This window comes from Vombatus ursinus, unplaced genomic scaffold (genome assembly GCF_900497805.2).
Source record: "Vombatus ursinus unplaced genomic scaffold, bare-nosed wombat genome assembly UNPS02014825.1, whole genome shotgun sequence".
Taxonomy (NCBI): domain Eukaryota; kingdom Metazoa; phylum Chordata; class Mammalia; order Diprotodontia; family Vombatidae; genus Vombatus; species Vombatus ursinus.
This window is the reverse complement of record NW_020954603.1, coordinates 9,197,914-9,221,257: the sequence shown is the minus strand read 5'-3', so window position 1 is coordinate 9,221,257 and position 23,344 is coordinate 9,197,914. Positions and strand designations below refer to the sequence as shown.

Genomic DNA, 23,344 nt, shown 5'->3' with positions numbered 1-23,344 from the left:
CAAATACCATCTCTTCCTTGAAATCTTCCTTTTTTCTCTCCTTCCTCCTTCCACACAGAAGAGTACATCCTTCCCTTCGCTGAACTCTTAGAGAGCTTTATGTCTTCTTTATGTTTAGACATTTTATATTACACTTAGTATAATTTATTACACTAATATATTAATTTATAGTATACTTTTTTGTGTTCTAATCTTATCACTCTAATAAGATTGAATGCCCCTGGAGAGTCGTGACCAGGTCTCATTTGTGTTTGTATTATGGGGTGGTGCCAGGCACCGAGGTGCTTGGTAAATGTTTGAATTTATTTAAATTGAATAAAATGTGAACATGTTAGCCTCAAGGAGGAAGCAACCTCCCAACACCCTGGTCCTGCTCCAGGGTTCCCTCTGCAGGTTGAGAAGTGAGAAGTGTATTAGACCTTCAGATAGTTGGTGAAGAGTCATTACCTCAGATAGCTGCTGGCCAGGGTCAGTGCAAACAGTCCTGTAGCCTCAGTCCTGCACATATGGGAGAGCAGTAAGCAGATAAGAAAAAGGAACCTCAGAATCCAAGAGGTTGCTAGGAGGTCAGGGGCTGATGGCAAACAGCGAGCTAGCAGGGGAGAAGCTGGAGGATCTTAGGGCTGGCAGAATCCTTTAGAGATCTAGTACAAACCCCTGCTTTTATGGGTTAGAAACTAAACACACACACACACACACACACACACGCGCGCGCGCGCGCGCGTGCGCAGCCAGGAAGTGTAGCCAAAGTTTTTCAGGTAGGAAGTGCCAAAGCTGGTCTGCCTTGCCCATATAAAACACTTCCATCGATTGATTAAGAAGGCTGGCTTGCATGGTTGCTGTGAGGGGGGGGGGGGGGACAGGGAACAAGGCTATTTGATGCAACGGAAAAGAGCGGTTTATTTGGAGTCAGAGGACCTTGTATGTCTAAATAAGCAAGTGGAGAAATCAGGAAAGCCAGCATCAAGGACCTGGCTTCCAATCCCTTCTCTGCCACTCATCCCCCAGGTCACCTCAGGCAGGTTGTTTCACCTCTCTGAGGCTTAGGTTCCTCAGCCAGAAAAGGAAAGGATTGGACGAGATGCTCTCAGAGGTCTCTTCCAACTCTGAATCATTTATCCTGTGATTTGCAAGTAATTGTGGTGGGAGGAGGAAGTCTTAGTGGGTCTCCCCAAGCTGGAATTCTGTGTTGTACCTTTCAGCGCTCCAAGCCCCCTTCCCTCTGGGCCCCAGTGGACATGACAGACGCTCACCATGTTCTGGGGCTGCTGGACCACAACCACATAGTGCCTTTAGAGTTCTGCAACCCAGGCTGTAAAAATCCTGCCTTGGTAACCCGAGGTTAAGTGTTCATTAAGAACAGTGAATTCCCTCACCTTGAAATAAGTCAGTACTAAATGCTACCTGGGATGAAGTGCTGTGATAAATCTTTTGGATGTTAAGTCTCAGACTGACATTTTACACACTCCCTGAATAGCCACTGAACATACACTGGCATGTAAGCAGAGCAAAATGGAAAAGAGTGTGGCCTGAGTTCACGTCAGGCATTTGAGAGCAAGTCACAGAACCTCTTGGGGCCCTAAGCAAACCCCCCACCCAGTACATTGCAGAGTTGATGCTGATCATTGGTAGAGGAAGTGATTCCTACACCAATGAGAGCACAGGTACAAGAGGAAAAATGTAATTAATAAATTAATACCTAAATGTGCGTAGGCACACAGCTCTGTCCTTTGAAGGACTGTCCCCCACTTGGAATAGGCACATAAGCAATTTAATCCAACAAACATAGATTAAATGCTTACATGTACAGGGGGCTGGAGATGCAAAGACAAAGCTTAAAAACCAGGCCTTGCCCTCAAGAAGCTTCCATTCTGTTGGTCCAGGGGGAGGGAGTGGGTAGGAGATAGGGAATCTGTGGTGTACACAGATTAGTATAATATCAGGTAAGGAGTAACTCAGGGTAAAAGAGAATTTAACAGTGCACTGAGAATACACATGCACACACACACACACGCACACACACACACCCATACACATATTCTGGGACGTCTGTATACTGACCACCATTTCAAAGCTCAAAACAAAATAAAAAAGAAATTTAAAAAAAAATTTACTTTATAAGAAATGCAGCAACATATAAGTCTGTATCTTGATGAATGCTAAGGCTGTCCCTCCACTCTGGCCAAATCAAATTTGGACTAATTGAATTTTATGAACCTCTTTGCAGTTTGCTTTTGTCATGTAGACTTAAGTAGCCACTTTTTACAGAAATGACTTTGTGGAAATTCAATAAAGATAACACCTTTTCCCAGCAATCAGCAGGGACTGAGAAGGCTCTGCATTTTTGTTTAGTAAGAAAGAGTGAATAGAGTGTGTGTGTGTGTGTGTGTGTGTGTGTGTAAAATATAGAGTAGCCTCTCTAATGGAGGCTATCAATACTGTATCTTTAAGAGAGGCTCTGAGATCTTAGAGTGACTGTTTAACTGCCAGTCTTTAAGGAATCATCTGTGAAAATCCTGTTTTCCTGTCATGTCTGGAGAGAGATACAGAGAAAAGAAAGAAGTCCTCTTCCTCCTTAGAGAACTGTTTTAACCCTTATCTTGAATAAAGAATGAAAATGATTCTGAAGAGAGACTTGACTTGGTATTTTGAGGTGACTGAATGGTTGGACTGTATCATCTAAGTCAGAAGAGTTGTGATGGTCAAAAGTAACTGGGGCTGTGATCTTTCTTGAAGCTTTGTCATTGTAAATAGTTTGTTATTATTGGTTACCTTGTTGATAAATTGTGTGCCAATGACTTTAGATAAGCCTAAGAGATTTGGTATATAATCAACAAACACTGTGCTAAGCACTGTGAGAAACAGTAGGCAGCGAGGTGGTGCTGTAGTGCCCAGTGCTTGGGCATAGAGTCAAGAAAAACCTGGGTTCAAATTTGGCCCCAGACACTCTACCTGTGTGACCCTAGGCAAGTTACTCATCTGCTGTCTGTCTCAGTTTCCTCACCTATAGAGTGAGGATAATAATAGCATTTGCCTCCTAGAATTGTTGTGAAGATCAAATGTGGTATTTGCAAAGCACCCTACAAACCTTAAAGAAAAACTAAGATCCCTTAAGAACATTACATTCTGATAGGGGATACAAAACGTAAATAAATAGGTTCATTCAAGATACACACAGAGGAGCTGAAAGGGAAAGGCTTTGGAAACTGGGAGTGATGCTGAGAGCAGACCAGGAAAGGCTTCCTTCAGAAAAGGGGCATTTGTGTAGAGCCTTGAAGGATTCTGAGAAGTGCAGATGAGGAAGGGGAGAAGAGAAATCGTTTATGGGAAAGAGGTTTGTCTGCTTTACTAAATAAGTAATATTTAACAAACTAGGATGGGGATTCTGAGCTGGTGAATTGAAAGAGAAGTTGCAGTTTTATTCATTAGTGAGAAAATATACCAACATACTCCTGGACTCCCATAGAATACAAGTGATGAGGATGAATATGGCAGTGAGTCAAGTAGGTTTGACTCGCATCTAGTAAGTACTGACTAGGAGCCATTCCCCATATTAGCCTCTGAGAACACAAATTCAATGAATGAAACAGTCCCTATTTTCTAAGAGGATGGAGGGAAACAACAAAGACATATGTAAGTGTATACAGAGTAAAATATGAAGTGAATAAATACAAAGTAGTTAAATACAAGGTAGGTTCAGAGAAGGGGCACTAGCAGGTGGGAGCTCAAGAAAGATTTCCTGTATGAGGTGGTCCCAACACGTGCTGCATCTCAGGGAGAGAGGGGGATTCTTTGAGGCCAAGGTGAGGAAAGGAGTCCATTCTGTGCACTGAGGACAGCCAGTACAAAATCCCAGAGGCCAGAGGTAGAGTGTGTTATGTAAGCGACAGAGAAGAAGGGCGAGGTGAGGGAAGGTAAGAAATGTCCAGAGAGGCTGGAAAGATAGGTTGGAGCCAGGTTGTACAAGTCTTTAAAACCTAAACAGGGAAGATTATGTTTTATCCTGGGATAATAGAGAGCCGATGGAGTTTATTGTGTAAGGGAGTGAGTGACGTGGTCAAATCTATGCTTAAGGAAAATCACTTTAGCAGAGTGGTGGATGAACTGGCCTAGGAAAGACTCAGGCAAGGAAAGCAATTAGGAAGCCGCTGCAATAGGTGCTAGGTGATGAGGGCCTAAGCCAAGGTGGTAGCTGTGTGAGGAGAGAGAAGGTGGATATCAGAGCTTCTGTGGAGTCAGGAACGACAAGATTTGGCAACTGAACAAACATGGGGGGGTGAGGGAGAGGGGAAAGTGGAGGGTAATGCCAGTGTTACCAGTCTGGGAGACTGGAAGAATGGTGGTACCTTTGACAGAAATACAGAAGTTTGGAAGAGAAAAGCGTTTGGGGAGAAAGAGAATGAGTTCTGCTTTAGATGTGTTAAATTTGATCTGCCTCTGAGACAGTTTGAAACATCCATTAGGAGATTGGTGATATGTCACTAAAGCTTAGAAGAGACTGGGGCTGGATATGTAGTCACATGTATAGAGCTGATAATTCATTCCATGGGAGCTGATAAAGTCACCCGAAAAGTGTAGGGAAAGATAAGAGGGTCTAAGACAGAACCTTAGGGATCCTCCATAGTTAAGGAATGTGACATCCATGATGAGCCAACAGAGGAGACTGAGAAGCAATTAGAGAGATAGGAGAACGGAGAGAGAGTAGTATTACAAAAGCCCAGAGAGGAGAGGGAGTAGAGGGGAGTCAACAGAGGCAGATGCAATAGAGAGAGAGAGAGAGAGAGATGTAAGTAGATGGATAGAGACACAGGTAGGTAGATAGGTAGATAGGTATAGAAAGATTAAAAAGAAGCACTCCAGTATCTTTGCCAAGAAATTCCAGATGGGGCCACAAAGAGCTGGACGTGACAGAAATGATGAACAACAGCAATAAATAGGCTGAGAAGTTTGAGAACCAAGGAGACCATTAAGTTGGGCAGTGTGACTGTGGTTGGTAGCTTTGGACGAAGCTCCTTCAGTTGAATGATGAGGTTGGAAGCCAGATTGTAAAGTGAGAGAGGAGAGGCCTTGGAGTCGTTCCATACAGACAGCTTGTTCTAGTAGTTTAGCTGGGAAAGGGAGGAGAGAAAGAAGACTACAGTTTGAGGAGAAGTCAGGCTCTAGGGAAGGTTTTTTTTGAGGATGGAGGAAACCTAGGTATGTTTGAGGGCAGTAAGGAAGGAACCACTAAATAGAAACCTCCAGGTGAGTGATCCCATGACCCTGCTGCAGGTATACAGAGGGCCGAGTGGAAGAATCTGGGGAATACAGGCTGCTGACATAGGCCTTGTCAAACCTGCCATTTGAGTTATTTTGGCTCTGTGTGTGACAGAAGCAGACTGTGAACTGTATAGTAAAGCGTAATTTTTACTTTGCTAATGTAACAGCTCAAAAGCTCAGATTTACGTGTAGATGTCTTCATGTTGATTCAGCTTTGCTGATTTTACAGTGCTGAGTATATTTTCCATTTTCTGCCAGGTGATTTTGTGAACTTTGTTCATGATCCCAGCCCTTAGTTGTGCCTAAGAGTGTGGTTTTGATGAGTGAAGACAAACACTATGGGACAGCCTCATAAAAAGCAGCTCAGTGAGGACTGGTTGGGTTTGAACAGGAGCTTCCTAAACAGCTGGGATTTCTTGAGCTGCTTGCAATTTGCCCTTTGTTTTAAAGACCTAAAAAACCAAGACTACAAGAGAGAATGGGGGGAAATGGCAATCTCATTGACTAGCAGCTTTTCTGGAGTAAACATTATGTAACCTTAGTTAGGAGTTCCCTTGACTCCAGCAACAGCAGCAGTCAGGAAATCCTGGCTCCTGGGGACTAGAATTGCCGAGACCCGATGCAGATTTCTACAGGCTCTACACTGGTGTTGCTGTCTTCAAGCACATTTACAGACCTCATCCCCCGTGAGCTCTCCTCTCAGCCCTTCCCCCTGCCTGCCAGCCACTTGCCCCCATCATATTTGCAGTCCTCAGGTTCTCTGAAGCAGTTTTGAAACATTCAGCCCTCTCTACTTGAGCCCATACAAAAGCTTAGTGGCCAAAGTGGCTGTCCCCTGAGGTGGGTTAACCTGCTGCTGATCCACATTGTTTGTACTCTAGGAGCAAAACCTCAGTGCATGAGCAGGCAATGAGAGTTTTTAGTAGATTTCTTTGGAAGTTTACACCCTATTCCTATGTAATAACTGGCTGAATCTTAGGTCCAGACTTGATTTGCTAAGCCTAGGAACTGACTTAGTGATGTTCTATCATTCTTTCACACATCAAATGTTTATATTAAATTTGAACACACACAGAATTGTTATTTGTCATCATTTTAGCCCAGTAGGACCAGTTTTCTGTGGAAGTTAACTCTCCTTAACATCATTCCTATACCGAATCTTTTGAGTTTTTTTTTAGTTTCCTAAGAGGAGCTGTTATAGAAGGCATTATAATACTATGTACTTGGTAAGAGGCTCCATGGTATAGTGCATAGAGGGCCTACCTGAGAACTAGGAAAAGCTGGGTTCACGTCCCGTCCCTGACTCACCCCAGTGAGCCAATCACTAAACTACCTGTCTCATTTATCTTGTATGTAAATATCTTGTTTGATGTTGTCTTCTCATTAGACTGTGGGCTCCTTAAAAGCAGGGATTACTTTGGTTGTTTTGCCTTTCTTGGTATGTGTCAGTGCCTGACACGTAGTAGGTGCTTAGTAAATGCTTGCTGACTTATGTTTACTTTGCCTATATTTGTTGAACCAGTTTTTGGAAAGGTTGCCCAAAAGGGCAGGTATTCATCGACCTTCTTATAGAGAAGAGCAGCTTTCTCGTTCCCTAAAGCCTTGATATCCTTCCTCTGCACCAAGGTGGGGAAAAACTGGCAGGCAGGTGCCTCCAAGTCACAGCTTCGTCCTCACCTTTGAAAACACCTCTGAACATTTAGATGCTACTGCTGCCTGGCAGTATAGCCTGAGGGAGTTTGTGATTGAGAGGTTGGGGACCCTTACCTAGCATATCAGGGTTCTAAAAGCCTTTAGGGAATCCCTACAGACAGAGCTAGTGATGGGGTTGGAAACTTGAGTCTGAAGTAGGTTCCCGTCTGCTCTGCCTGGTTGCTTGAGCAGAAAGCCAAGAGAACGGCAAGGCAGGGGGGAGGCAGAGGGGCAGAGAGTATAGGACAGTGAGGAGCAAGGACTCTAGTGCCTTTCATTTACATTCTGTTTGTCTGATGGTCAGTTTTTAGCCCCTGCTTTCTGGCTGGGGTAGCTGAGGGCAGTTTCACAGAAAGATAGAACACAACCAAGGTTAAGAATATGGGTATTTATTTCCCTTCCAGAATCACTAATGCAGTGTGTGCTGTGCTTGGCCTGCCCATCAGCATTATTGATGTACGGCTTCTGAAAGTTCATTTATTCATATTTGATGTGCCCAGTGGCAGCAGCTGAAGTTAAGTAATCATTTACAAGGGTTTTGTGGGAAACACGTCAGCATTTGGAAAATCTCAGATCAGATCAAGTCTATTCCAGAGACGCTTTCCAGGAACGTGATTTGCAAAGGCTTTCTGAAGCCGGCTGTCCAGGGGGACCTAGCCCAAGCTAATGAAAAAGATGTTCTTTTGTTCTTCAGTCTTCACAGTGATTAAATAGCTGCTGTGTTAGTTAGACAGCAAGGCTAGAGCTTTCCTTCTGTTCTGGAGCCCCTTCCTCCTTCCAGTTGGTTTGTAGTCATAAGTGATTTTGGCATCCTGCTATCACCCCTTCTTTCTGGAGATTCTTTCTCCGCCTTCATCAGTGCTACAGATGTTTAAAATAGAAGTTTCTTAGTAATCCTCACAAAATCCCATTGAGCACATTCAGACCAGGTGCTGAGGGTCTCAGCTTACACAAGGGCGAAGTGGGCCTGGAAGCCTGCGATCAAAGCCGGGCAGAAATGGGGACACCCCTTCTCCCCCCTACCCCAGTCCTCAACTTAGGAGCTCCAACCGTGCCTCCCCTCCCATCCAGAGCCAGACCTTCCGTGCTGTGCTTGCAGGTTGTTCCAGATGATCCCGCTGCAAAAGCATTCCCAGAAAAATGCCGTGTATACACAGTTCATAGCCACGTTACTTGAAGAGTTACATTTCAAGAATGAAGACCTTGAAAGATTAACCAGGATATTTACAGCTAACTGTTTGTCAGAATGGTAAGTTATCACCCTTTGCTCCTTCCCTTACCTTCCCCTACCTCCACTCCCCTGCCCCTTTCTGGTGCGATTTCCCCCCCCCCACCCCTACCAGTTTGGAGCCCTTGAATGCAAATCCGCAAATGTCAGCCCAAGAGGTCACGGGGCTGTGCTTCCTTGGTCACTTTTCTCAGGGCAGCAGTAGTCTGGACACCTCCCAGCACTCCCTCCTTATAAACTTCAAAGTGGGGCCCATGAGTGCCATTTACTCCCCCACCCCTGGCTTTCCCAGTTCCCAGCTGGGAAGTTTCCCACCAGGAAAGTGAAAACTAACCCAGCCTGAGAGCCAGCCATGCCCAGGAGAGAACATGCTCATCCCCAGCCCTGAAAGCAGCTCAGGAGCCTCGCTGGATTTATTCCGTGGACAGATCTCTGTCCTGGAGAGATACTGTGCATGTTACTGCAGGTTTCTCCCAAAGTAAAAAATGTCTTTTTGTCTGTTTCTAAGAGAAAATCTGAGATACTCACACCTAGAGTAGACAGTCTACAAAATGCGCAGTGTTCTAGCATCAGCCTTCTTGGAGCTTTGCTGAATGAGTCGTCACAGTGTAACAGGTTTGTGGGCAGTAAAGCTCCAAACCATCCGTGTCGTTGAGAGGAAGTGAGGACTGGGGTGCGTGGCACCGGGGACGTGGTTCTCTTGGCAGAGGTGGATCTTGGATGAGGGTCTGGAGAAATTGGGAGCAGCCTCCCAACCATCTGATGTGCTGGACACACGGAAGCTTCGAGCGCCCTGGGCCAGTTGGCCAAGGTTAGCTCACTTCCCTCGGGCCCTTTCCGAACCTCAGCCTCACGCCCAACCTTTTCCCTGTGATTCCTGTTTCAGGGGCTCAGCGAAAGTTGTTTTAAGTGTTAAATACTTCTCTTACACACTTATCTGTGTTCTTTATATTCTGCTATAATAGCAGTCCTGCCTCATTTTAGACTAAATAACTGCCAGGGAGTTAACATGGAAAGTGTTCTGAAGCCTTCTTGCTGGGCCCCTCCTCTCGCTTCACAGACCCAGTCCGAGAAGAGACACCAGAAGGAGGACCTCACACTTCCTTCTCCCAGGTCGGCCACTTCATCATTTATGGAGATTCTGCAGCTTTTATTTCCTTAATTAAAGTTCAAGTCTCAGTATCCGAATCTAAATGAGCTCCCGAGAAGCTATTCAGTGGCCTGGCTTGTCGGGGTCTGTTCCCGCCATGTTGCAGGCGACTGACGGGAGGCGTGAGAGCTCCCCCGCGCAGGGCTGCACTTCTGGTGAACTGTCGAGCAGTCGGCCAACAAGAGTCAATAAAAGGAGTTTTCCCAGGAAGCTGCTGTGGCGCTCACTCCATCACTCTCTAGAAAAGCTGTGACTTGTGAGTTTACAGGGGATACAGCCACCTGGAGTCAAGCCTGAAGCCTGCTTACCCTTTCTTAGAATTCAGGAAACCTGAAATTGTCTTTAATTTTCAAGAAAATCATTTTCTAGAAATGAGGTTGCCTTGTCAAAGGGCATGTGTCAGGCACGATGCCAGACCTTTGGGTGCCAGCAGATTTTGGTGGTTGTTCAGTGGTGTCCACTCTTCATGACCTCGTGGGCAGGGTTTTCTTGGCAAAGATACTGACGTGGTTTGTCACGTCTTTCTCCAGTGGATTGAGTTAAACAGAGGCTAAGCGACTTGTCCAGAGTTGCACAGCTAGTAAGTGTGAGGCCACATTTGAACTCAGGTCTTTTGACTCCAGGCCCAGCACTGTATCCACTGAGCCATCTGGCTGCCCTTCTTGCCATCAGATTGCCCTGAGTAAACCTGGAGAGGCGAGACAGACGGTGGAGGGCTGAGGGGTTCGGGAAATGGGGGCCCCAGCAGCGGTAACCCACAGAACTTTGTCTCCTGACCCCTGTTGGTTTCTGGAGGCGTCTCTGAATGATCTGAAATTGACAGAAGGCAAGGAACCATGGTGGAACTCAGCTTCCACCAGAAGGAGCCCCGGCCTGGGCATCGGGAGACCTGGGCTGTGGTCCCCGTTCTTCTGTTCACTAGCTTTGTGATCTTGAGCCGGTGCCTCCCCTTCCTCATCTGTACAAGGAGCGGCGGAGCTAGTTCAGGGAGTCTGGCACAGCTTACGGTGGCCTCCAGCACGGTCTCACAGTGGAAGCCTTTGGCCCCGCACTCCTCCTTCGCAAAGCCTGGGGACGTGTGAAATGTCGGCAGGACAGAACACGCTCACTCTCCCGCCCTGGTCTCTGGACTCCAGCTTCAGGCTTTCTTTGTTCACGAACCTGAAACGCCTTTACGCGATCACACTCGTCTGCTGCTTCACCTCTCTCTGACCTCTCTGACCCCGTGGCGTTGTTTTCTGTTCTCTGCCAGGCCTCCAGTCTCTGCACCCCTCATGTCCTCCGCAGGCCGTGGCTGCCCCGGCTAGCCTGCGCCCTCCTGGCTCGCCTCCTGCCTCTCAGACCGCTCCTCCTCAGCCCCCTTTGCTGGACCTTCATTCTCGTCATGCCCACTGACTGTGTGTGTTTCCCAAGGGCCTGCTCTGAGCCTTCTTCTCTTCTCCCTCTGAGCTCTCTGGCATGGGTGTGTCATCAGCTCCCATGCGAAGTTCAGTGGTCATTTCTATACAAATGATCTATGTATGTATATACATGTGTACATATAAATACACACCTGCCAGTTTCTCTCTAAATAGATATGGATATACACACACGTTCACACACACACACACACACACACGCAGTCACGCGTCTGTGTATGTGTATCTAGACAGCCTTCATCTCTGTCTGCCGAGTTTCAGTCTCTCATCGGATGACTTTTGGCCGTCTTGAATTAGACGTGTCCCATAATCGTAAACTCAGCACGTCCCAAAACAGACCTTGATTTCTGTCTCCCAAACTTCCCCTTCTTCCTGACTTCCCTGTTACTGTCGAGGGCACCACTGTTGTCCCAGACCACCAGGCTCACAACCTTGGTGTGGCGTCCTCTGCTCAGTCATGCTCGCCCCACGTATCTAGTCTTCCTCAGATCTCTGTCTCTGACTTCATGGTATCTTGCATATATATCCCCTTTTCTCCACACCCTAACCTAGGCTCTCATTACCATCTCCCTGCCTCAAGTCTGTCCTCACTCCAATCCATCCTCTACCAAAGTGATTTTCCTAAAGTTTAAGTCTGACCACGTCACTCCCTTACTCTAAATTTCAATGGCTCCCTTTTACCTCCAGGATCAAATATAAAATTCTCTGACATTTAAAATTTCACAGCCTGGCCCTTTCCCACCTTTCCAGTCTTCTTAAACGTCACAATCCAGTCACACTGACGTGCTTGCTACTCCTCGCATACGACACTCCCAAATACATGCTTTTTCATCATCCATCCCCCTCGGACCAGGAGTTCTCTTCCTCCTCACTTCCACCTCCTGGCTACCCTGTTCTTCAAGGCTCGTATCCTACCTTCTGCCTTTGCTGGACCCACCCACCGCAAGTGCCTTCCCTTTGAGATACAGCTACACCGTGTGTATCTTGTCCGTATATAGTTATTTGCATATTGTCTCCCTATTAGAATGTGTGCTTCCTGAAATCAAGGACAGTGATTTTTTTTTTTTTTTTTTTTTTTGCATTTCTTTGTAACCCTTGTTCTTAGAACAGGCCCTGGCACACAATAGTTTTTAATAAATGCTGGTTTACTGACTACAACCCCAGAACACACATATGAATCGCATCTCTAATACTAAGTGCAGACCAGTTTATTAAATGAATTAATAAAGGAATGAAGTAAAAAATTCCTTTTGGTCTATATTGTTAAGCCACCATTTAAAAAAAAGAGCATGGTTTAGTTATGCCAACCCATTTAAATAGTATGCTTCATTTACAAGAAATATGGAGAATGTAGTCAAAAGTTTTGCTTATGTTTTTAGTGGCTAGTTAAAAAGAAAAGAGTAAAGATTTTTTTTAAAAGGAAGGAATAAATACTAGTAAAGCCTGAAACTGCAGGTATACCCCCTCCCTAAAATCTGTGGCCATCTGAAATTCCATCTTGAAATACCTTTGGACTACTGGGAAGGAGTCAGATCCAAGATTCACCAACATTTTTGATGGGAAAGGGAGCTTACTGACAACTCCACTTTGCTCCTCCTGGCTGTTAAAATATCATTGCCTAGAGTCTTATAAATCTGATCAAAAAGGACTTTTAAAAGGAAGGAAAGAGAAATCTGCCTGTTTACTAATCTAGATACTCTAAAAAGTAGCCGTGCCATAGGAGGAACAGTAGCATAGAAGACCAGTAATTCTTAGAAGGCCAAACTGAAGACCAAAATCACCAGTAAAATCCATGGGCTCAGATGTCTGAATCCAAACACACAAAATAGCGTTAAGGAGCAAGGTGATTTGAGAAGCTGACAACAAATTGACAATCAAGACACCCCTAAGACTGGGATATGGTCTTAGAAAAGTATGTTTTATTCACAAGAAACAGAAAAACCTTAGCTGACAGGGGTGGGAACAGATTTAGATTTGAAGTAAAGAGGGTATATGAAGGTGAGGAAGTCCAGGCATCAGCTCAAGAAGGAATGACAGAGATCAGCAGAAGGACAAACGGAAGCAACATTCCCAAAGGATTCAGAAGTAGGAACTAGCACGCTTGGTGCCAAAGTGGGCGATGGTAATGACAGCCAGTGCTTTATTTAAAAAGTACTTCTATGTGTGATCTTTATTCAGTCTTCATAAGTCTGCAAAGAATTATGTGTATTTCTCCATTCGATAAATCAGGAAGCAGGTTTAGAGGTAACTTTCCTGTGGTCACACAGCCAATAAAATCTAAAGGCAAGATTAAAACTCAGGCCATCCTGACTCCAAGCCCAGCACTTTACTGGTGGTGCTGTGATGCCTCATTGAGGTGGGACCTAAATCGTCTGGATGTTTTCTGGAGCTCTTTCTACTAGTAATTTTTCGGCTTGCTTTAGTGATGATTGGTGGTGTGAAAGCAACAGGGGAAATTGCTATTCTTGACGAATGTTATTGCCATAGAGGTGCAGAGACCATCTAGTCAAAATCTCTCACTTGACAGATGAGACTGATATGCAGGAAAGTCACAAGAAGCATTTAACCTAGTCAGGGGTGGGAAACCTGCAGCCTTGAGGCCACATGTGGCCTTCTAGGTCCTCAAGTGTGGCTCTTTGACTAAATCCAAATTAAGAGTCAAAGGGCCACGTTTGAGGACCTAGAGGGCCACATGTGACCTCGAGGCTGCAGGTTCCTGTATTGCTAAGCAGCCTTATTTAGCGCAGCTTAAATTAGCTTTGGTTCGGATTGCTTTAGAAATGACACAGTCTCAAGTTTGAGTTATATATAAGTGTATATTAAAAGTATTTATCATTAAGATAGTAAAATAGGATTAAGGTTAGTAAGTAGAATAGAGTTAGAGTTATTAAGTCCTGATAGCTAACAATAACATACTTAAGTCTCAATGGGTATCAAATCTTGTCACAATCAATCATCATCGTCAGGGGAACCATCTACATCGTCACATGGTCTGGGGAGCCTGGGTTTTCAGCCTCCAGAGTCCCAGTGGGAAAATCCCAGGTTACACGCCCGCACCTTCGGGGAGACTCTGAAGGTAAAGTCAGGGCTACCTGCTTTTAGTAGTTCCTTCTGTGATCTGTGGGAAGGGAGCTGCTCTCAAAACTGTCCTTGAGAGTATTCCTATTTATGAATATCCGGTTCCTGGAGTGGTGGCCAGTCTTTTCCTGGGAGCAAGTACCATAAACAGTCCTTCAACGTCTAGCTACAAATAAGATCAACAGGGTCAAACTGCAGGTATATGGAGCCTTGACTTGAGCTCACCAAGGGCAGTTGGGTAACCCCCTCCTCCCAAAGAAGCAGCAGTGGTCCAATCCCTCCCTTAGTCTGTGTCAGAATATCTTTTTTGAATTCATTCATCACAGTTCCCCACACCTGACCTAGGCTCTTTGACTCCCAAGCCCGAAGCCTGTCCAGTGTACCAAGGAATTGCTGCTTGCTGAAGCTGGCATGTTGGGAGGTGATCTCTCCATCTCAGTTGTGATAGAGGAGAAGAAAATGCAACAGGTACCAAAGATGAAAGTAGGGGCAGCTAATAGAGAATGAAAAAGATGGCACGGTCCTTTGAGAGTAGCCTCAGGAGAGCCACAGCTCCAAATGAGCCACACTCGGTGAACGATGCTAAGGATAACAAAAGGGTTGGGTTCAGTTTTATTTGAGCCTTTTAGCAGGGGTTAAAAAGCAGATTGAGGGAGAGATTGGACCACTGCTGCTTCTTGGGGATGGGGTGAAAGAAATGAAATTATTCTGATCCATGGCAAAGAGATGGCAGAACTACTCAGGCTTTTATCTGGTTTCTGTTTTCTCTGCCAAGGAGAATGATGTGGACTGAAAAGGAAAGAGCAAAAAATGACTAATAGGGAAAGGAGTGGGTTACCCAACTGCCCTTGGTGAGTTCAAGTCACCAGGCCCAGACAACCACCCTGGTGATTCAAAGAAATAAGGAGTCAATCTGTTATTTCTGGTGCCACGTGACAGCAAAAAGGCAAACTTCCAACAAAGGAAAGGGGTGGAAAAGACGGGTGAGTGAGCTTGACTCAATTGCTGGCAGAACTGCAGAACATGGGACCGTGATTGAATACCTTTTGGGAATTCTACCTGATGGGAAGACCATTGGATCTGTGTTTTGAGCTCAGCTTGGCCACTTACCACCTGGATAATCTTGCTCAAATCACATAACTTCTCTTTGTCTCTGTCTCTTCAACAGTAAAACAAAGGGGCTGGACTATTCTACCTTTAAGGACTCTACTGTCTCTGAAGTCTGAGGATCTAGAAAAGGAAGTCACAATTCCAAAGAGACAGCATTCGATTGTAAGCTCCTTGAGGGCAGGGACTGTCTTTTTCTTAGTTGTATCTCCAGCACTTAGCACAGTGCCTGACATCTAGTAGGCACTTAATAAATGTTTACTGACTGATTATGAGTACGAGCATGGCTTCACCAAGCAGCAGCCATAGCATAACGTCATCTCCTTAATAAGATTACTGGAGTAGTGGAGCAGACTGTGTGGATTCACCTCTTTTAGCAGAGCATTTCATAGAGTCTCTTGAGCTATACTTACAGAGAAAGAAAGTAGTGTGGGCTGGGTAGTGGCACAGATAGAGTTTGTTGACTGGCCAGACCCAAAATAGTGGCAATTATTTATTCCATGTCATCTCAGTTCCCTTATCTGTGAAATGAGGTGCTTGGGTCGGGTAACTTCTGAGCTCCCTTCCAGCTCCGGCTCTCAGAGACTGAATTTAGGAGGCCCCAGGGGAGTGTCCCAAGGATCCAGACTTGGCCCTGGGCCACTGACATTTTAATCAGTTTGGACAGATCGCATCAGATTTACAGAGTACCTCAAACTGAAAGGTGGTAGCTAACTAGCTGGATCATAGTCAGCATTCTAAAATATCTGGACAGGCTGAAGCGATGGCCCAGAAATGGAACAGGGAGAAGCAGAGGGGCTCAGGCTTGGGTTCAGAAGGTCAGCTTCACCAGTATAAGGTGGGAGGGGCATGTGGGCAGGCAGCAGTTCATCTGAAAAAAGATCAGAGACCTGTGAAGGATGGCAAGTTCAGTATGAATCAACAGGGTAATTTGACCCCAAAACAAATTTTATCTTAGACTTGACTAAGAAAAGCAGGGTTCTGGAGCAGGAGGTGATGTGGTCAGATCATATCAGGAGTATTTTATTCAAAATCAGTCATGAGCATTTATTAAGCACCCATTATGTGCCAGGCACTGAGCCCAGCACTTGGGATACATAAAGAAACAAAAGACAGTCACTGCTTTAGAGACCTCACAGTCCAATGGGGAGACAGCTTGAAAATCACTGTGTACCAACAAGCTATCGACAGGATAAACTGGGAGTAGCCTCAGGGGGAGGGTGCTGGCGTTAAGGGGGATTGGGAAAGGCTTCTTGCAGGAGAAACTTGTAAGAAGCCAGGAGGCAGAGAAGGGAGATGTGGGACGGTCAGGGAAAATGCCTGGAGCCAATGCCTGCAGAGAGAACTGGGAGGAGGCCAGCGTTAGTGGATTGAAGACCACCTGGGATTGGGGGCAGACTGGCAGAGTTGATAAGGAGTGAGAGCACTGGAAAAGTAGGAAAGGGGCAGGTTATGAAGGGGTTTAAAAGCCAGAGCACTTCACATTTGATTCTGGAGGCAATAGAGAGCCACTGGAGTTTATTAATAGGGAGGTGATGTGGTCAGATTTTTGACAACCAAATGAAGGATGGATGAGGAGGGGAGGGAGGGGAGAGGGACAGAGAGGCACCGCGGCAGTCAGAGGAGACAGGGTAGTGTATAGTAAGATGTTGTGAAGGACCTGACCACTGATTGAATTGGGCGGGGGCGGGGGGGGGGGAAGGCTAGGTAAGACAGTGAGGACACCTAAGTTTCAAGCCTGAGGGACTGGGAGGATGGTGCCCTCCTTTACAGTAATAAGGAAGTTAGGAAGATGGGGAAGAATGAGTTCAGTTTTGGACGTGTTGCGTTTGAGAGGTCTACAAGATGACCAGTCTTAAGAAGGGGGGCAGGAACAAACATTTATTAAGCACCTACTATGTGCTTTGCACAGCTGGCAGTTATCTGTAAAGAGCTTAGGACTGGCTAAATGGATTTTTAGAATCATCTCCATAGAGATGAGAGTTGAATCCCTGGGAGCCACTTTTCAGAAAATGTCCAGCCTTCCCGCCACGCAGCTTTGGGAAGTCACGGCCCCTCTCATAATGAGAGAAAGTCGTCTCGCAGAAGTTCAATGACCACTTGTCAGTTGTGATGTCAAGGAGATTCTCTTTCAGTCATGGCTTGGACTCCATGGTTTCTGAAGTCCCTTCCAAGCCTGAGATTGGGTGGTTTCATAAACACGTGGGGCTTAGGCTGAGCCTGTCTGCCTCTGCTCCATCAGCAGACCTCAGCTAAGGAGCACAGAGTGGACTTCACGGCCACAAGGTGATTGGTGTTGCTGTGTGCTGCCGTCAGGGGAGAGGAGGGCCGGCCTTCTGGAGAGACTAGGCATTCAGGGCCTTCCATGATCCAGCCTCGCCACCCTCCCTCGTGTTCCCTCTCCATCTCCGTAGTCCCCTCCCCTGCAGTGCCTTAGATCTCTTCCAGGCTTCGCCCGAGAGCCCCTCTCCATGTGAGGCTGTGCTTGGTTCCTCCTGCTGCCAGTTACTCCCCCCACCGTTTCCTTGTATTGATTTGGTATGCACATGCTGCCCTCCATATTATATAAACTCCTTGAGGGCAGAGACCGGTTCACTTTTGTCTTTGTGTCCCCAGCACCTGGGAATTAGTGTCTGGCACATAGTAGGGCTGACTGCTTGACGCGGCATCCCCTCCGGGCTTAGGACTGTGCTCTTGGCAGCCAGCAGGCTCTGCAAAATGGGAACGGGGCAGCTGGGAGGAAAACGGCTTGTGAAAAAGTGGCGAGTCAATGTGATCCGCTACTGTATCAATCTCTTTTGTCCCAGACTAGGAAACGCTAAGCCAGTGGACGCCCAGAGAGACTTGTGCAGTCAGATGGGAAGTGAGAAAAATGAGTCTGCTAGTCAGAAAACCCGAACTCGAGCCTCTTCAATAAAAAAAAGCTTGATTTTTCATGAGAAAACAGGCCTTTCATGAATGCAAAAGTTTTCATTTTTCTTTGGCACTTTCAGCATGAATGGCCCCTTCCACGATACCGTCTGCATTCTAAATGTTGAACTCAAACCTATCGCCAGGATCCTTCTCTTTGCATGTCCCTTTGAAGCCTCCCCCTACCCCCACACACACATACCCAGTCCCCAAGGTGGGTGGTAAGATCCCAGCTCTTCTCCATCAAAGTCAGTTACTCGGCCTAAGGCCCTGCCACGATTTCAGCAGCTGGTTCCCGACAAAGCTGGAGGAATTTAAAACCTGATCTCTGGTGCAGTGACTTGTTCTGTAGCCTTTGGGGGGAGAGGGAAATGGGAGGGGAAGGGAGAAAGACACCTCCCTCCTGTCCTGGGTGCCCTTCTCCCCAGGAAGTGAGTCTTCCTCGGGGCAATTCTGCATTTAGATGGAGAGGCCCAGTGGCTTTCTGGTGAACTCAGAGCAGAGTGTGGGGGTCCCCCCAACCCCTACAAAGGGATAAAATAGGCTGCCCTTCCTGGAAGGCTGGAGGGCTAAAAAGCAATGAATTTTACTTTTTCTTTCATTTTAGAATATTTCCCCAAATGAAGACTGTGCTTAGGACAGATTGAAAAAAAAATTTTTTTAAGCTCCTCTAAATGCCCTAGACACATTTCATATCCATTCCTGTAAGGCTGCCTCGTTGCTTAAAAAAAGTAAAAATAAATAAATAAAACACCCATACTAGGCTGAGAGCAAGCAATTTGTTAGTGTCTCATTAAGGTGTTATTTACCATCTGTGTCTTTTAGTCTTGTATCCAGAAACTAGCCCATCTTCCTTTACACCTGGGAACAAGATCCCCCATCTTCTGAAGATTTATGTAACAGTGACTACCCTGGCCCCCACTTCCTGAAGGCCAGATAGCTTGTATTTCACCCCTTCCCCAGGGTTCTCCAATACCCTCAGGGGGGTTTGACAAGGGTGTCTGGTCTCTCTGCCATTGGCTTAAACCCTCATGGATACTGTTAAGGAGGTCCCCTGTACCCCCAGTTCCATTTAATCACAACAGTGATATTAGCTTTTACAGAGGAATATTTACTTCAATAGCAAAGCAAGAACAAAGACACAAACATCCTTCCCCAGCACCTGCGGGGGAGTAATTCCCTCCTCTCTGTGCCATCTTGGTCTCTGGGAAAGAGATGAGAATTAGGTTCACAGCTTAGCTCAGTGACTGTATGGCACAGTCCCACCAGTTCCAAAGCCCTCCTTGGTCTTGAGTCCCAGGCACCCTGGCTTCACAGGGTTTTCTTACTGGTCCAGCTGTAAGACCCAGGCGGGAATCCTGCCTCCAAGGTTGCCATGGCTTAGGCCAGGTCTGGTGGACAGACTAAAACAAAACCTAACACTGTATCTTAGGGTCATGGGGCTTAAAGAGGAAGGTGATCTTTCCCCTCACCCAGTGACATGCATGATAACCGGGTTTTGGATGAAAAGGAACTTAGTGGACTCAGAGATTCCATCTGGTGACAAAAATGTGACCTGTTCCAATATACAGCCAATTGAAAGAGGTTACTCCTCTGTACTTGGCAAGGAAATGAAAAAGGTCTCTCAAAAGCAGGTACTTTTGTACATGTGATTGCCTCCATGTTGGGTGATCTAGGTATGCATGAAGTCCCATTACTTCTGTCTGGAGACTAAGAAATCAATACAGTTCTGGAACATGAAAATCTCCATATAAACCCTGGTAATTCTGGAAGGGCTCCTGCTAGGCTCATGGGATGAGTGGGTGGCTGGCAGGACTTTAACCTAACAAATACTAGCAGATAAGATCTTGGGAAATGTTGCCAGACCCCAGACTCAAGGAATACATTGGTAGTTCAAAGGCAGTCTTTGCTCTTAGAATTTGGTGTCCCCTCAGTCCATCTCTGTTATGCTCCCCTTACCCATCCCTACTACTAAAGTTGCATAAGTAGCCACTTCTACACTTCTGTACTGCAACGTGCAGACTTAACTATAAGACAATAGCATGTGATTATAGCATCACCATTAATATAAGGCAAATGCAAGAATCTTCTAAACATCACAGCTCACTTGTAAACCTGGTTTACCCACCAATGTATATATAGTGTCCACAGGGGATTGGACACACACTTACAGAAACTTAACGGAGTCATGAGTGGGGGAACCTGTATGTCTAGAGCAACTCACAGCTCAGGACTGCAGGCCTTCGTGTACTTGATCCCTTCAGGAACAGTCTTTACTACACAAAACCACGTCATTGCTAGCTTCTCCTCTTCTGGTCCTCGCCACTCTCCTTCTGGGCAAACCCCCTCCTCTTCTGTTCTCTAATTGATGAAACAGTGACAAGCTCTTTTAGTGTACCTTCGTATGTATCAAGCTTACCCTTAGGGTGTTAAGAAAGTGTTATGCCACAGTAGCGATAAATAGTTCTTTTAAGTCAGAGAACTGAGAAACTTCAGGTTGTCTTTCTGGGCAATACAGGCCAGCCTTACCAGCTTTGCTCTCAATAGGATTCTGCTTTATCCAATCAGCTCCAACCCTTTTATAGCAAAGTAGAGATCACAGTAGAACTCATCAGGATTTTGCAATGCAGACAAACCCAGATAACTCGTTATTCAGCAGGATTCTGCTTTGTGTGATCAGTTCCATCCCTCTTCTCACAGCAAAACAGATGCAAAGCCTGTTTCTCCCCATCCCACCCCTGCCCCTGTTTTTCCTTCTCAAACCAGAGAGGGCAGTAGAGAGCAACCACACACCTCTGGAAGGTTTCGCCTCTCTCAAGTAAGTGGCATCGGAGGGCAGAAGCTCAAACCACAGCAGCGTTCAACTCTTTTCCAATGAGCTTTCCAGAAGATTCTCTCTTTTTTTCTTCAGTCACTCCACAAAGCAAAGCCTCTTTTCCAATTGGCAGGCTCCCAGCACAGCAGCTGAAGGCTTCCTGTTCCACTGACCCACCTGCTGGCTTTTTCACACTCAACTCCTACGCAACTGGATTTTTTTTTTTTTCACTATTCCAGTTGACTCTAATGCCCATATCAGAGCATCCTAGTGGTCAGTGATTCATCTTTCCATTATGAGGGGAAACCCATGAAATCTATGTCTCTATCAAGTGTGAACTACACAACCCTTATTTAATCTTTCCATAGTCTCCAAGCATCTTTTTAAAAATTATAATCTGACCACTTTCAAACTCTAAAAACAGCCACGTGCAAATGAACTGATTGTCTCCCATGCCTTACAACCTCAGTTATTTCTTTGACCTTAAACATATTCTCTCAGTACCTTCATCTGAGGCAGGCAGATTTCTATCCAGTCCTAACAGTCACTGTCTTTCCATATTTTATCTGAAACACTGTTCATCTTCACAAATGTATTTTTTATCAGCTTATCATACACATAAATTTCTTTTTTGTCCCTTTTAACAATCAAACTGTTTACATTTTAAAGGGATGATACCTTATACCTTTCAGTAGTTAATTTCATCCTTTTTCCTTACACAAAATTTATTTTTTCTGTAATGAGGCAACTAAGTGGCACAGTAGATAGAGTGCTGATAGAGTCAGGAAGATCTGAGTTCAAATTCCACATCAAATACTTACCAGCTTATGTGACCCTGAGCAAGTCACTTCACCTCTGTCTGCCTCAGTTTCCTCAACTGTAAAACTGGGATAATGATAGCACCCACCTCCAAGGGTTGTTGGGGGAATTAAGTGAGATAATATTTGTAAAGTACTTACCACAGTGTCTGGCCCATAGTAGGCACTTCACAAATGTTTATTTCTTCCTTTGCTTCCTTTTCTTGTCTGTTTCAGCAACGAACTTTTCACATACAAAAGAGACACTATCTTACACGATAAAGTGGAGGCAGATTATTTTTAAGTTACCTCTGACGCTGGGAGACCCTGGCTGAAGCACCAGTGGGTCTGAGTTCCTTGGCAGTAAGAAAAAGGTGAAGATATCTATGTATGGAGAGGTCAGAGTTTGGCTGGTGCTGTAGGAATGTTTTTTTTTTTTTACCCAAGGTATGGCAGTTCTAGACTGGCCTCCCTTCCCTCTACGGCAGTGTCAGAGATTGGAGGAGGCTGGTTAGATCGCACTAACCTTCACTGACTTTTCAATCAAGTAATATACATGCATTGATCATTTAATCATGTGTCAGACCCTGTGCTGGGCACTGGGACTACAAAGATGGAAATGAAACGGTCCTTGCCCTCAAGGAGCTTATATACTATTGGGCGAGACGGGTTCAACGTGGTTGCAATGTGTAGCCTCTATCAGATTGCTTGCTGTCTTGGGGAGGGGGTTTGGGGGGGGGGAAGGGAGAAAAAACTCAAAATCTTATAAAAATGAATGTTGAAAACTATCTTCACATGTCATTGGAAAAAACACAATGCTATTAAAAAACAATTTTGAAACACTTCGGTCTTTTTCTCACTCGTGGTGCTACCATCTTTTCCTAACACTGGCTAAGATCTGTGATCTGATGATCCATTCTTCCTTATCCTCTGAGCTAATGTGAGATAGCACCAGAGGAATTTGGAAGGCCACTTCTTTGCTGAGAAGGAATCCAGCAGCAAGAGCCAAGCGCTGTACTTTGAATCCGAAGACGTGGGGTTTGAATGTGATCTCTCTGTCTCTGTCTCTCTCTCTCTCCATCCCCTGTTTACTAGCTGTATTACCTTCAACAAGTTGCTTCTCCCATCTGAGCCTCAGTTTTCTTCTCTGTAAAATGCTGGGAGAATTACTGGGCACATACCCGAAAGAGATCAAAGACAGAGGCAAAAGACCCATTTGTATGTAATCATAGCATTTTTTCACTAATAAAGTTCTCTACGTTGTGTCTGTTGGCCTGCCTAGTTTCAACTCTGTGGAACAAGATGTCCCTCCCAGGATGAGGGCATCACTTCTGAACTCACCACCACGTCTCGATTGACACCACCCCTCTCAGCTTTCTTTTATTCTCTGATTAGTGGCTGGGGGGTAGAGTACCAAACTCCTAATTCTTTCCTTTATAGAGAGCAGAAACTGGACTCTCAGATCACTCTGCCTGTATCTACTGGCTTGCCTGGTTTCAACTCCACAAAACAGGATTTCCTCCCCTACTCCTCATGCTGACTACCCCTTAATATCCTGTTCCTGCCCACCCCTTTCTTGCCTCTTTTTGTGTTGTCTCCCTCTTTAGATTGTAAGCTCATTGAGGGCAGGGACTGCCTTTTTAATTGTATCCCCAGTGCTTAGCATAGTGCCTGCCCCATCATAGGTACTTAACAAATGTTTATTGGCTTAGATTAATAAAGCATTGGAAACAAAGTGGGTACCCATCAATTGTGTTAACAATTGAAAAAATTGTGATGTATGGAAGTAAGGGAATGTACTGTATATATGAAAGATTCAGAGAAATACGGGAAAACTTATATGAACTGATGCAGAATGGAATTTACAGAACCTAGGAAGCAATTTACACA

At 45.5% G+C, this 23,344-nt stretch overlaps 1 protein-coding gene across 4 annotated transcripts in view; it reads left to right on the top strand.

Moving 5' to 3' along the window:
* Window positions 1-23,096, top strand: part of RPAP2 (RNA polymerase II associated protein 2) — a 91,677-nt gene extending 68,581 nt beyond the window's left edge. The window contains exons 12-13 of one of the 4 annotated variants that reach the window (XM_027838040.1): window positions 8,051-8,200; window positions 22,895-23,096. In XM_027838040.1, the coding sequence (XP_027693841.1) occupies window positions 8,051-8,200; window position 22,895 (151 nt within the window). In that variant the 3' untranslated portion in view covers window positions 22,896-23,096. Of the gene's footprint in view, window positions 1-8,050; window positions 8,201-9,239; window positions 9,864-21,691; window positions 22,172-22,894 lie in introns of those variants that run through there. The other 3 variants (XM_027838038.1, XM_027838039.1, XM_027838042.1) reach the window with 3 other exon arrangements.
* The last annotated feature ends 248 nt before the right edge of the window (window positions 23,097-23,344 follow it).